General features: G+C 51.0%; 2 protein-coding genes across 2 annotated transcripts in view; one reads left to right on the top strand and one right to left on the bottom strand.

The window, feature by feature from the left end:
• SPAG8 (sperm associated antigen 8) overlaps nt 1–7256 on the top strand; it is a 61092-nt gene extending 53836 nt beyond the window's left edge. Inside the window, exons 6-8 of the mRNA XM_073612135.1 lie at nt 4832–4894; nt 5300–5418; nt 7062–7256. Coding sequence (XP_073468236.1) covers nt 4832–4894; nt 5300–5418; nt 7062–7110 — 231 coding nt within the window. The 3' untranslated portion in view covers nt 7111–7256. The remainder of the gene's footprint in view (nt 1–4831; nt 4895–5299; nt 5419–7061) is intronic.
• Nucleotides 7257–9296: 2040 nt separating this feature from the next.
• NPR2 (natriuretic peptide receptor 2) overlaps nt 9297–14828 on the bottom strand; it is a 187154-nt gene continuing 181622 nt past the window's right edge. Inside the window, exon 22 of the mRNA XM_073612133.1 lies at nt 9297–10175. Within this exon, the coding sequence (XP_073468234.1) occupies nt 10113–10175 (63 nt within the window). The 3' untranslated portion in view covers nt 9297–10112. The remainder of the gene's footprint in view (nt 10176–14828) is intronic.

Below are 14828 nucleotides of genomic sequence, written 5' to 3'. Positions count from 1 at the left end.
GTGGGATGGGATGGTATGTGGTGGGATGGGATGGTATGTGGTGGGATGGGATGTTATGTGGTGGGATGGGATGGTATGTGGCGGGATGGGATGGTGGATGGTATGTGGTGGGATGGGATGGTGGATGGTATGTGGTGGGAAGGGATAGTGGATGGTATGTGGTGGGATGGGATGGTGGATGGGATGTGGTGGGATGGGATGGGATGGTATATGGTGGGAAGGGATGGTGGATGGTATGTGGTGGGATGGGATGGTGGATGGTATGTGGTGGGATGGGATGGTATGTGGTGGGATGGGATGGTGGATGGTATGTGGTGGTATCTTGCATGGTATGTGGTGGGATGGGATGGGATGGGATGGTATGTGGTGGGAAGGGATGGTGGATGGTATGTGGTGGGAAGGGATGGTGGATGGTATGTGTTCGGATGGGATGGTGGATGGTATATGGTGGGATGGGATGGTGGATGGTATGTGGTGGGATGGGATGGTGGATGGTATGTGTTGGGATGGGATGGTGGATGTATATGGTGGTATCTTGGATGGTATGTTGTGGGAAGGGATGGTGGATGGTATGTGGTGGGATGGGATGGTGGATGGTATGTGGTGGGATGGGATGGTGGATGGTATGTAGTGGTATCTTGGATGGTATGTTGTGGGAAGGGATGGTGGATGGTATGTGGTGGGATGGGATGGTGGATGGTATGTGGTGGGATGGGATGGTGGATGGTATGTGGTGGAATGGTGGATGGTATGTGGGATGGGATGGGATGGGATGGTATGTGGTGGGATGGGATGGTGGATGGTATGTGGTGGGAAGGGATGGTGGATGGTATGTGGTAGAAAGGGATGGTGGATTGTATGTGGTGGGAAGGGATGGTGGATTGTATGTGGTGGGATGGTGGATGGTATGTGGTGGGATGTGATGGTATGTGGTGGGATGGTGGATGGTATGTGGTGGGATGGGATGGTGGATGGTATGTGGTGGGATGGGATGGTATGTGGTGGGATGGGATGGTATGTGGTGGGATGGGATGGTGGATGGTATGTGGTGGGAAGGGATGGTGGATGGTATGTGGTGGGAAGGGATGGTGGATGGTATGTGGTGGGAAGGGATGGTGGATTGTATGTGGTGGGATGGTGGATGGTATGTGGTGGGATGGGATGGTATGTGGTGGGATGGTGGATGGTATGTGGTGGGATGGGATGGTGGATGGTATGTGGTGGGATGGGATGGTGGATGGTATGTGGTGGGATGGGATGGGATGGTATGTGGTGGGATGGGATGGTGGGTGGTATGTGGTGGAATGGTGGATGGTATGTGGGATGGGATGGGATGGGATGTGGTGGGAAGGGATGGTGGATGGTATGTGGTGGGAAGGGATGGTGGATTGTATGTGGTGGGATGGTGGATGGTATGTGGTGGGATGGTGGATGGTATGTGGTGGGATGGGATGGTATGTGGTGGGATGGTGGATGGTATGTGGTGGGATGGTGGATGGTATGTAGTGGGATGGTGGATGGTATGTGGTGGGATGGGATGGTGGATGGTATGTGGTGGGATGGGATGGTGGATGGTATGTGGTGGGATGGGATGGTGGATGGTATGTGGTGGGATGGGATGGTGGATGGTATGTGGTGGGAAGAGATGGTATGTGGTGGGCTGGTGGATGGTATGTGGTGGGAAGGGATGGTGGATGGTATGTGGTGGGATAGGATGGTGGATGGCATGTGGTGGGATGGGATGGTGGATGGCATGTGGTGGGATGGGATGGTGGATGGTATGTGGTGGGATGGGATGGTGGATGGTATGTGGTGGGATGGGATGGTGGATGGTATGTGGTGAGATGGGATGGTGGATGGTATGTGGTGGGAAGGGATGGTGGATGGTATGTGGTGGGAAGGGATAGTGGATGGTATGTGGTGGGATGGGATGGTGGTGGGATGGGATGGTGGATGGTATGTGGTGGGATGGGATGGTGGTGGGATGGGATGGTATGTGGTGGGATGGGATGGTATGTGGTGGGATGGGATGTTATGTGGTGGGATGGGATGGTATGTGGTGGGATGGGATGGTGGATGGTATGTGGTGGGATGGGATGGTGGATGGTATGTGGTGGGAAGGGATAGTGGATGGTATGTGGTGGGATGGGATGGTGGATGGGATGTGGTGGGATGGGATGGGATGGTATATGGTGGGAAGGGATGGTGGATGGTATGTGGTGGGATGGGATGGTGGATGGTATGTGGTGGGATGGGATGGTATGTGGTGGGATGGGATGGTGGATGGTATGTGGTGGTATCTTGCATGGTATGTGGTGGGATGGGATGGGATGGGATGGTATGTGGTGGGAAGGGATGGTGGATGGTATGTGGTGGGAAGGGATGGTGGATGGTATGTGTTCGGATGGGATGGTGGATGGTATATGGTGGGATGGGATGGTGGATGGTATGTGGTGGGATGGGATGGTGGATGGTATGTGTTGGGATGGGATGGTGGATGTATATGGTGGTATCTTGGATGGTATGTTGTGGGAAGGGATGGTGGATGGTATGTGGTGGGATGGGATGGTGGATGGTATGTGGTGGGATGGGATGGTGGATGGTATGTAGTGGTATCTTGGATGGTATGTTGTGGGAAGGGATGGTGGATGGTATGTGGTGGGATGGGATGGTGGATGGTATGTGGTGGGATGGGATGGTGGATGGTATGTGGTGGAATGGTGGATGGTATGTGGGATGGGATGGGATGGGATGGTATGTGGTGGGATGGGATGGTGGATGGTATGTGGTGGGAAGGGATGGTGGATGGTATGTGGTAGAAAGGGATGGTGGATTGTATGTGGTGGGAAGGGATGGTGGATTGTATGTGGTGGGATGGTGGATGGTATGTGGTGGGATGTGATGGTATGTGGTGGGATGGTGGATGGTATGTGGTGGGATGGGATGGTGGATGGTATGTGGTGGGATGGGATGGTATGTGGTGGGATGGGATGGTGGATGGTATGTGGTGGGAAGGGATGGTGGATGGTATGTGGTGGGAAGGGATGGTGGATTGTATGTGGTGGGAAGGGATGGTGGATTGTATGTGGTGGGATGGTGGATGGTATGTGGTGGGATGGGATGGTATGTGGTGGGATGGTGGATGGTATGTGGTGGGATGGGATGGTGGATGGTATGTGGTGGGATGGGATGGTGGATGGTATGTGGTGGGATGGGATGGGATGGTATGTGGTGGGATGGGATGGTGGGTGGTATGTGGTGGAATGGTGGATGGTATGTGGGATGGGATGGGATGGGATGTGGTGGGAAGGGATGGTGGATGGTATGTGGTGGGAAGGGATGGTGGATTGTATGTGGTGGGATGGTGGATGGTATGTGGTGGGATGGTGGATGGTATGTGGTGGGATGGGATGGTATGTGGTGGGATGGTGGATGGTATGTGGTGGGATGGTGGATGGTATGTAGTGGGATGGTGGATGGTATGTGGTGGGATGGGATGGTGGATGGTATGTGGTGGGATGGGATGGTGGATGGTATGTGGTGGGATGGGATGGTGGATGGTATGTGGTGGGATGGGATGGTGGATGGTATGTGGTGGGAAGGGATAGTGGATGGTATGTGGTGGGAAGGGATAGTGGATGGTATGTGGTGGTATCTTGGATGGTATGTTGTGGGAAGGGATGGTGGATGGTATGTGGTGGAATGGTGGATGGTATGTGGGATGGGATGGGATGGTATGTGGTGGGATGGGATGGTGGATGGTATGTGGTGGGATGGGATGGGATGTGGTGGGAAGGGATGGTGGATGGGATGTGGTGGGAAGGGATGGTGGATGGTATGTGGTGGGATGGGATGGTGGATGGTATGTGGTGGGATGGGATGGTATGTGGTGGGAAGGGATGGTGGATGGTATGTGGTGGGATGGTGGATGGTATGTGGTGGGATGGTGGATGGTATGTGGGATGGGATGGGATGGTATGTGGTGGGATGGGATGGTGGATGGTATGTGGTGGAATGGTGGATGGTATGTGGGATGGGATGGGATGGTATGTGGTGGGATGGGATGGTGGATGGTATGTGGTGGGATGGGATGGGATGGGATGTGGTGGGAAGGGATGGTCGATGGGATGTGGTGGGAAGGGATGGTCGATGGGATGTGGTGGGAAGGGATGGTGGATGGTATGTGGTGGGATGGGATGGTGGATGGTATGTGGTGGGATGGGATGTGGTGGGAAGGGATGGTGGATGGTATGTGGTGGGATGGTGGATGGTATGTGGTGGGATGGTGTATGGTATGTGGTGGGATGGTGGATGGTATGTGGTGGGATGGTGGATGGTATGTGGTGGGATGGGATGGTGGATGGTATGTGGTGGGAAGGGATGGTGGATGGTATGTGGTGGGATGGGATGTGGTGGGAAGGGATGGTGGATGGTATGTGGTGGGATGGGATGGTGGATGGTATGTGGTGGGATGGGATGGGATGGGATGTGGTGGGAAGGGATGGTGGATGGTATGTGGTGGGACGGTGGATGGTATGTGGTGGGATGGTGGATGGTATGTGGTGGGATGGTGGATGGTATGTGGTGGGATGGGATGGGATGGTATGTGGTGGGATGGGATGGTGGATGGTATGTGGTGGGATGGTGGATGGTATGTGGTGGGATGGGATGGTGGATGGTATGTGGTGGGAAGGGATGGTGGATGGTATGTGGTGGGAAGGGATGGTGGATTGTATGTGGTGGGATGGTGGATTGGATGGGGACAGGGTGGCGGATGGGATCCCATCTCTGAGAATTCTGACTTGGTCTGATTGTATTCGGTGTATTTCAGAGTCAGGATTATTGTACGGATCAGGCCATCACCTTCTGGACAGAGAACCTGCGCAGTGTCACGGTAAGATTTCATTCTGACATTGGAGTCATGTGACGGGTGACTTTGCCCCCAGTAATATAAGATGGCAGTGGGTGTCTCCACTCAACCAACTGAACTCTATGGAAATTACACTTTTGGGTGGATTTACCTTAAAAGGAAAGACCACAAGTCTCACTCTTGTCCCCGATGTCACTGAGGCAAGAAGTGAGGACAAAATCCACATTTTCGTTTTGTCACCAGAACAGGAAGAGCAGGAAACCTGATAATAAATATCTGAGGATTTTCCCTACTTCTGTATTCATATCATACTCCACCCAAACTAGAAACAAAGATTTCTGCTGTAGATATAATTTATTATAGCAAACGGGTGGGAGGTGTTGCTGAGGTGTCCCATCCTGACAGTCATGTCCTGTTTTTTCACATTAGGGGGTATCAGACGTCCGGAGCCGGGATACTCCCTTCAAAAAGAGTTCAGCTTTCTCTACCCCGATATCCCAGTATTTGGACCAACCTGTTCCCTACAGTCTGGAGAATTATCCCAACATGTGAGCGTTATCCTTATCTGCACCTTGGATATCATCATCCTCATTCGCTCCTTCAATATCATCATCCTTATCCACACTTTGGACTTCATCATCATCATCATCCACATGTCACACCACCGGACATGGCACTCTGGACATTGTAAATGGCATCCCCGGACACTTATCTGCATGTGCTGACAGATCTCTGATCCTTACAACCCAATATTACCATATCTCCCAGATTCCTCAATTTTTCAAACTCTTGACCCCTCCCCCTATGTCCTACCATCCCCGGGTCCCTCCATCTCTCAGACTCTCATCCCCCAGGTCCCGCCACCTCTCAGACCCACTCCCCCCATGTCCCGCAATCTCTCAGACCATCATCCCTCAGGTCCTATCATCTCTCAGACTCTCATCCCTCAGGTCCCGCCATCTCTCAGACTCTCATCGCTCAGGTCCTACCATCCCTCAGGTCCTACCATCCCTCAGGTCCTACCATCCCTCAGACTCTCATCTCTCAGGTCCTACCATCTCTCAGACTCTCATACCTCAGGTCCCGCCATCTCTGACTCTCATCCCTCAGGTCCTACCATCCCCAGGTCCCTCCATCTCTCAGACCCTCTCCCCCCAGGTCCCGCCATCTCTCAGACCCTCATCCCTCAGGTCCTATCTCTCAGACTCTCATCCCTCAGGTCCCGCCATCTCTCAGACCCTCTCCCCCCAGGTCCCGCCATCTCTCAGACCCTCATCCCTGAGGTCCTATCATCTCCCAGACTCTCATCCCTCAGGTCCCGCCATCTTTCAGACCCTCTCCCCCCAGGTCCTATCATCTCTCAGACTCTCATCCCTCAGGTCCCGCCATCTTTCAGACTCTCATCCCTCAGGTCCTGCCATTCCTCACACTCTCATTCCTCAGGTCCTACCATCTCTCAGACTCTCATCCCTCAGGTCCCGACATCTCTCAGACTCGCTATCTTTCAGACTCTCATCCCTCAGGTCCCGCCATCTCTCAGACTCTCATCCCTCAGTTCCCACCATCTCCTAGACTCTAATCCCTCAGGTCCTACCATCTCTCAGACTCGCTAATCTCTCAGACTCTTATCCCTCAGGTCCCACCATCTCTCAGACTCTTATCCCTCAGGTCCCACCATCTCTCAGACTCTTATCCCTCAGGTCCCACCATCTTTCAGACTCTCGTCCCTCTGGTCCCACCATCTCTCAGACTCGAATCCCTCAGGTCCCGCCATCTCTCAGACTCTCATCTCTCTGGTCCGGCCATCGCAGACTCTCATCCTTCAGGTCCCACTATCTCTCAGACTCTAACCCCCCAGGTCCCGCCATCTCTGGCTTTCACCCCCAGGTCTCACCATCTTGAGTTCTCACCCCCCAGTTTCCACTGCCTCTCTGGTTCTTACTCCCCAGGTCCCACTATCTCTTTGGCTCTCAACCCCCAGTGCCCACCATCTTGAGTTCTCACCTCCCAGGTTCTGCCATCTCTCAGCCTTTTCAGACTTGAATGTGTCACTTCTTAGACTCTACTGCATAACATTGGACCCCCTTTCAGTATTGTCCCTATAGACCCCTGTGCTGCCTGTTGCTCACCTCCTGACTTCACCCTGAGACTGATAGGAGAATCTGAGTATTGTCACATCTTGTCTTATCAGAATGAGTTCCTTTCGCTCGCTCTGTGGAATTTCCCTTATAGAAATGTAGTTCCTCCTGTACTATGGTATCATTGCAATCACCCTGGGACCAGGGCATCTCCGCGGCTACCAAAGACCCGCCAGCCTGAAGACCATCTGTAATGATCCCAGTCAGAAAAGGACAAACAAGGAAATAAAATGTTTTTTTGCTGTTAAGATTTGTCTCTTATGATGGAGTGAGTATTGATGGGTGTGTAGGGAGATCTGTGGAGGTGGATTGCACTACACACTGGCTTTCACTCATAAACGTGGCACTTATGAACCCACCATAGCTGGTCACCTGCTGGCGTCAGACACGTTTCTTAATGTGGTGGAAGCACTATGTATGGGCTTCATGGATGCACACTGACACTTGTGAGTACATACCGTGAACCCAAAGTCATTGTGTGCCTGGAGTCACCCTTACCTATGTACAGTGTTTTTCGCCATCTGCCAGTCAGTGGGCAGGTCTTACAAGTATTTATATTCTATTAAATACCAGCTCCAGGCAAATATTATCCAGGGGTGCTCCTAGTATCACTATGGGTTTGGAACCCCACTGTGAGAACAGGCAGTAGATCACAACACCACTTGACTTTTTCTCCACAAGGCCTCAATGGCTATTGACCGGGGCAATTCTTGTTACCAGACTACCAGGCCGACCATTGTATCTACACTGCAACCTTTTTTATTTATTTGCTCTCCATGTGTTCCTCACTGAACTTGATACGTGTGCTTTTTCCCATCCACAAATGGTAAGGTGTAGTTCTTCAGGCCTACCCTGAAGTCTGAGGTCTGAAAGATAAGTGTGGCCCTTAGGTTCCTTCCTCTCCTGCCTTGGGGGTCGTCTTCTGGAAAGCCCCTCACACCTTTATCATTGGTTGGCTTTGAGTGATCATGAGGAGTGGGAGCATTTTCTGGAGAACCCTCCACCCAGTACTCATTGGTTGGCTTTGGGTGATTATGAGAAGCGGTAGGATCTTCTGGAGAGCCCCCCCACCAAGTACTCATTGGTTGCCTTTGGGTGATTATGAGGAGCAGAATCCATTGGGGCTTTTGGCTAGGTGGACCTAAGTGTGCTTTACCCCCAATCAGAAGTCTTGAGCCCTGGGGGTCAGGGAATGGTTCTTCCTCTTCGGGAGGGGACTATATGACTTTTGGTTCACTTCACACCACCAACTCGGGGGAGTATTTTGTTTTATTTTTTGTAATGTCAGCAATCAGGAGGAGCCTGGAGATCAGCCTTAAAGGAGAACATTTATTTTAACCCCAAGGCCACTAAATACGCTGAACCATCCATCTCTCGGGGTTGCCTACTTACCTCCACCAATGTGAGCAGTGTTGTCTACACTGCAGCTGGGGAGGGGTGAATGGGTCAGATCAAGGGGAAAGGGGGGGGGGGCGATATAAATACCAAACCAGTCCTTTATCGTGCAGTATATCACATGTTGTTGCATTTATTTTGGGTTGACTGCCAACACGGGGGAACAGGAGGAGGACCATACCTCTACCATGACACGTGGCCTCTGCTGGTCTGTCACCACCTTCTAAACTTGTGTGCTGGATGGGACCCCGGCATGTTATACAGGTACTGCGGTAACACTTTTTTTAATGCAGGGAATAGGTGTGAGGCCAGCCTGGGGTATAACAAAGGGCTACCACTAAAGGGCCTGTGGGTGGACATAACTTTCAGGTTAAGGGTCTCCGGAAATATTTTGTGTACTTCCTACTGATACAAACATGTATAAATGACACCACTCCAGTGAAGGACATGCAGCAGCCGGCCACGTGGGGGCCCAGTCTCTCCGGGATCCACCTTTTCCAGCATACACACACGTAAGCTACATTTTATTCTGAACTGCAACAAGCTTTATTGGTGCCATATTGGGTCAGACAGACATTATATTCCCATCAGATATGACATTGATGCATTCCACCCAATGAGCAGTGCTTCACCCAATAATTAAGCCCATTGGCTGAAATGTGTCACATCTCATGGGGATATAGAACGTCTGTCTGACCCAATATGGCACCAATAAAGCTTGTTATAAGCCCAGGTGTGAGCTGGTGGAAGACCTCCTGTATTGTCATTGGAGGGGGTATACCCATTCGGTGTCCCAGCAGACTTCGGTCCTGCCACTTGTTGGGATGTACAAGCTGTTCTATTGGCTGGTTTCTGTCATCCAATAGCGGATTAGCACATACCATGTAAGCCAGTTTTAGGATGTAATTTACTTTATTTAAGGCTGAATGTGCCACGGACTCAGTACAACTGCCATTATTCACATAATATACACCTTGCTGATGGCGGGGAGACACTCTACTCCTTTGTGAGGTTTCCAGGTTTATCCGAGTCTCCATCCTGAAATATGTTTTCTATTATAACGAAGTGATAATTCTTCCACATAGATCTTCGCTGTGCCGCGACGCCTGCACTGGGGGGTGCAGTTCTTATCGCTGATGGGTGGACAGTCCCGGTGCAATTCTCGTCTGTCCCTTGTGGTGGGAATGGGAAGGGATTCATGGGTCAGCGCAGGAGAAGATGGTGATAAGAATTGGTATGGAAGATGGAGATCTGCACGGCATCCACAGAAAAGACTGACCTCCCCACTGGTGAAGTGGCAGGAAATTGGTAGCTAGGATCCATTTCTACTCAAACTGCCTTTTTCATCATGAAGTTCAGCAAGCCGAAGGTCTAAGATTAGAGCGACCCTTCGCCTTCGTATCCTGGCCCTGCATCACCTCCTGCAATGTTGGCGGCTTTACAAGCCCTCTTGGACCGCAGGTCATATCTGATTGGGGCCACCTGACCACATGATAGGTCAGGAATTGGCCAATTAGCTGGTGCTTAATGACTCGTTCCCAGAGAAAAGAGAAGTAAGGGTCGGTGCCTGGTGCTCCAACCAGGGAGGCATCTGGAATCAATGTACTCCGGGCGGAGCAGCTATGAATGGGTTTGAGGAAAGCTCAGTCCCCACATTAGTCTATTGAGCAGCTCAGGACTCAGCTGGCCTGATACAGAACTAGAGATTCTCAGATAATGTCGTCTTCTGTGATTTCCCCCAGAAGCCAGAAGGTCCTCATCTTTCCTTTACCCTGGAAGACAACAAGAGGGACACATGAGCTGGGCTATTCCACGCAACCTATCCCACATAGCATAACCTACCTAACCTACCCCACACAGCCTATCCCACAAAGCGTAACCTACCTCACATAGCAAAACCTACCCCACACAAACTTCCCCACACAGTGTAACCTACATAACCTACCCACACAACCTTTCCCACACAGCCTATCCCACATAGTGTAACCTACCCCCGCACAGCCTATCCCATATAGTACAACCTACGTAACCTACCCCACACAGCCTATCCCACACAGGTTTTCTTTAAGGAGGCAAAACAAACGTTTCAGAGCGGAGCAAGGAAGCATCTCCTCACCGTTATTCCTGGGGGAACACTGATCTAGTTGACCTAACAGTACAAACAAATGGCCTCTGCCCACACCTATAACTGGCCTTCGAAGCAAGGAGCACATGGAAGGGCAACGCATGTCAAACAAAACCAAAGAAAATTCCCAGCTCAACTCACCAACCAGCAGCAACCAACCGAATTCTCCTAACAGTTTGCGTTAAAAACAGGGGTTTAGTTTGCACACATTTGCAAATAAATGCGTAAGCTGCAGAGACACTTTACGGCACCCAAGTATTATCTGTAGTCCTAACTCTATACATTTTGAGAGCCTCCATAGTGGAAGCACATACATAATAACGGATAGTTAGAGGGCAGGTGAGCCTGGAGGGAGCCCACCGTTCCCTTAAAGCACAGGGGTGCACTGGACACCCAGCATATAACACAATGGCAGCAAAGGTGTCCAAAAAAATGGCCACTGCCCCCACCTATAACTGGCCTTCGCAGCAAGGATTTATTGCAAACTGTTACGGCAATTTGGTTGTTTGCAGGCTGGTGGCTGGTCGGTCAGTTGAGCTGGGAATTTTCTTTGGTTTTGTTTTACAGTTGACCTAAGCCTACCCTGCAACCATCTCCCCCTCTTCTGTCACATCTCAGTATCTCTTCTCCTGCCAATATACCCACCATAGACATATAGAACACTTCTAGATAAAGAGCAGCTCTTAAAACGCAAATATTGTCTCAGACGCATTATACATTGCACCATCAGCCATCGTCCAGAAGTACATTTCCTGGAGAAAGCTTTTCTCCTCAATATCTCTTTACTAAATGGATTTTGAAGATGTTTCAAGTGTGTGGATGGTGAGGATGAGTTATGGCTGCTTTGTTAATCTATATAATATGCGGAGGATATCGAGGCCTTTGGGGATAGGCTTAGAAATTTGTCAATGGCATCAGGTTGATATACTTCTGAGATCTTTAGGAGTTCATTGACAAGGGCATCTGACCTCCTTCTGACCTGCAGTTGACCAGCAGTTGACCTCCTTCTGACCTATAGGTAAACTAACTACTTCTGACCTGCTTTAAGCAGCAGGTCTTGCAGTCTCCTAGACTTTTATGGGAATACAAAACTCACTTGAACTGAACAAAAATCCTTCGACACAAGCCATAATACTGATCCCCAGATTGGTCACACTGTGGGGGAAGGGAGCAGAGGTGACCTTAGCGGGATCAGACCCCTCTCTACAGTTCTGTGACACGATGGCTGAACACTGTATGATGTCACAGAACTGAGTGCACCAGCAATAGTCCTACTCCAGAACTGGCTACTTGAAGGGCAACAAAGTCCATTCCAAAAGGTGTCCTTCAATCCTCAGTATATGGTACTCCAGAGCAGGATAGTACCAATTTCATTGCTGGTCTTAGCTATGGGTTATCTCGGGGGAAATGAAGGATAGGAAGATAGCCCCAGCTCTGCATTATCTCAGCCAATTCCATCATGGCCAGGGGTATATACAGGGTGGGTTACTTCTAGTAATATCTGTCATAATTACCCGCATATACCGCACAGTGTGTGGAGACATCTGCGGCAATCGTTTTCTTCCTGTTCCTTAAAGTGACTTTTATCTGCACTTCTCTATAACAGAGACATTCACTCAGGCACAACTTCTGATATTCCCTCCACCCCCATCATCTCTACCAACCTCTTCCCTCCACCACCATCAGATCCACCAACCTCTTCCATCCACCCCCATCATCTTCACCAACCTCTTCCCTTCACCCTCATCATCTCCTCCAAGCTCTTCCCTCCACCCACATCATCTCCACCAAGCTCTTCCCTCCACCTTCATCATCTCCACCAAGCTCTTCCCTCGGCTCTCATCATCTCCACCAAGCTTTTCCCTCCACCCTCATCATCTCCACCAAGCTCTTCCCTCCACCCTCATCATCTCCACCAACCTCTTCCTTCCACCCTCATCATCTTCACCCACCTCTTCATCCCACCCTCATCACCTCTACTTTCTCTTCCCTCCACCCTCACCTCCACCTGCCTCTTCCTTCCACCCTCATCATCTCGACCAAGCTCTTCCCTCCATCCTCATCATCTCCACCAAGCTTTTCCCTCCACCCTCATCATCTCCACCAAGCTCTTCCCTTCACCCTCATCATCTCCACCAAGCTCTTCCCTCGACCCTCATCATCTCCACCAAGCTCTTCTCTCCACCCTCATCATCTCCACCAACCTCTTCCCTCCAACCTCATCATCTCCACCAACCTCTTCCCTCCAACCTCATCATCTCCACCAAGCTCTTCCCTCCACCCTCATCATCTCCACCTGCCTCTTCCCTCCACCCTCATCATCTCCACCAAGCTCTTCCCTCCACCCTCATCATCTCCACCAAGCTCTTTCCTCCACCCTCATCATCTCCACCAAGCTCTTTCCTCCACCCTCATCATCTCCACCAAGCTCTTTCCTCCACCCTCATCATCTCCACCATGCTCTTCTCTCCACCCTCATCTCCACCTACCTCTTCCCTCCACCCTCATCTCCACCTGCCTTTTCCCTACACCCTCATCATCTCCACCAGGCTCTTCCCTCCGCTCTCATCATCTCAACCACCCTCTTCCCTTCACCCTCATCATCTCCACTAGGGATGAGCCGAACACCCCCCTGTTCGGTTCGCACCAGAACATGCGAACAGGAAAAAAGTTCGTTCGAACACGCGAACACCGTTAAAGTCTATGGGACACGAACATGAATAAACAAAAGTGCTAATTTTAAAGGCTTATATGCAAGTTATTGTCATAAAAAGTGTTTGGGGACCTGGGTCCTGCCCCAGGGGACATGGATCAATGCAAAAAAAAGTTTTAAAAACGGCCGTTTTTCTTTCTCGAACATCACGGGACACAGAGCCACAGTAATTACTGATGGGTTATATAGGTATCACTGGTGATTGGACACTGGCACACCCTATCAGGAAGTTCAACCCCCTATATAATCCCTCCCCCTTGCAGGGATACCTCAGTTTTTACGCCAGTGTCTTAGGTGATGGACGTATAAAGATGTCCTGTGCTGAGCTCCAAAGGGAATATCCTAAGATCCTATACTGGGGCAAGCCAGGCGAACCGGATCCATTCAAAGTGTCTTTTCATGGCCGAATTGAATGGTACCCGGGCCTCGTGTCCGAAGAAACGAGGTTTTACCCGTAATGCTTCTCTTTTTAGAGAGCTGGACCCCGCAGATCAGAAAATGGCTTTAAACTTCCTAATTTCTGGCGAGGTGCTTTACGGTCCCAGAACTGTTGGATCCCCCTACTGATGGGGGCCCCAGTCTCTGACAGTTTTTTCAAACGTAGCCCACCGTGAGAGGTGAAGATTGGGTCTGTGTAAACGGCACCCTGCGGCTGGATAAGGTAAGAGGAGATTCCACAGAATTTTTGAGTTCTAGTGGCTTTTCTCCTTTAAGGTAAATGCATGCTATGCCTATTGTGACCACCGGGGGCTGCCAAGAGCACAAACCTACACATGCTGAATGTCTGTCTCAGGTGTTGTAATCGCTGTGTATGTCCCAGCGTATCAAGCAGGCTGCAAGCAGGTAAGGTGGATGGGGGGATTTCTCATGTTTGAATGTTCCCCCCCAGGCTAGAGAGGGGCTACAGGGGTCTAGAAAGTGGTTATACCACCCGGGCTCTGTGGCCTAATGGCCACCATCTCTGAAGATAGCCGTTCAGGCAAATCTTGTTACCAGTCTCCCTCCTCCCCCCCCCCCCCCCCATCCCCAGCCTTTTCTCCAGAGCATGACAGGAGAGTCGGCAGTGCGGGAAGCGCTCGTTTTTTTCAAAACTCGAGGGGGGGGGGGGGGGCGGTAGAGGAGGGGGCGGGATGTCAGCACAGAGTGTTTAGACTCCCACTCAGGCCAGCTGCAGGCTATTAAAGGCACTCTGTACAGGTGCACTCAGCCTTCTGAGAGACACAGAGCTGACGGTCGCATGTAAGGTGGGACACAGGCATTCTCCTAGGCAGCATTTACTGAAGTAACACCAGACTGAGCATTGGGTAGCAAGGCTTTTAGCCAGACTACATCGCTCAGCGGACAGTGTTCATTTGTATACCTCACACCTTGTTGCTTTGCACTATGGGTAGAAGAGGTTCAAGCACCCCAGGAACCAGAGACACTAGGGGATCTCGTTCAGGTTCTGAGGGCCCCCTGTCTGCAGCATCCTTCCCCCCTAAGGATGGGCCAGGGACGGCTAGCCAGGGAGAGCCATCGGGGTCAGGGGCTACACCTGCTTCTGGCACTTCAGCCCCTGTATATATTACACAAGAGGTTTTTTCCTCA

This window comes from Aquarana catesbeiana, linkage group LG01 (assembly GCF_042186555.1).
Source record: "Aquarana catesbeiana isolate 2022-GZ linkage group LG01, ASM4218655v1, whole genome shotgun sequence".
Taxonomy (NCBI): Eukaryota; Metazoa; Chordata; class Amphibia; order Anura; family Ranidae; genus Aquarana; species Aquarana catesbeiana.
Note: the sequence above shows the minus strand (reverse complement) of the source record. Positions and strands in the feature narration are given on the sequence as shown.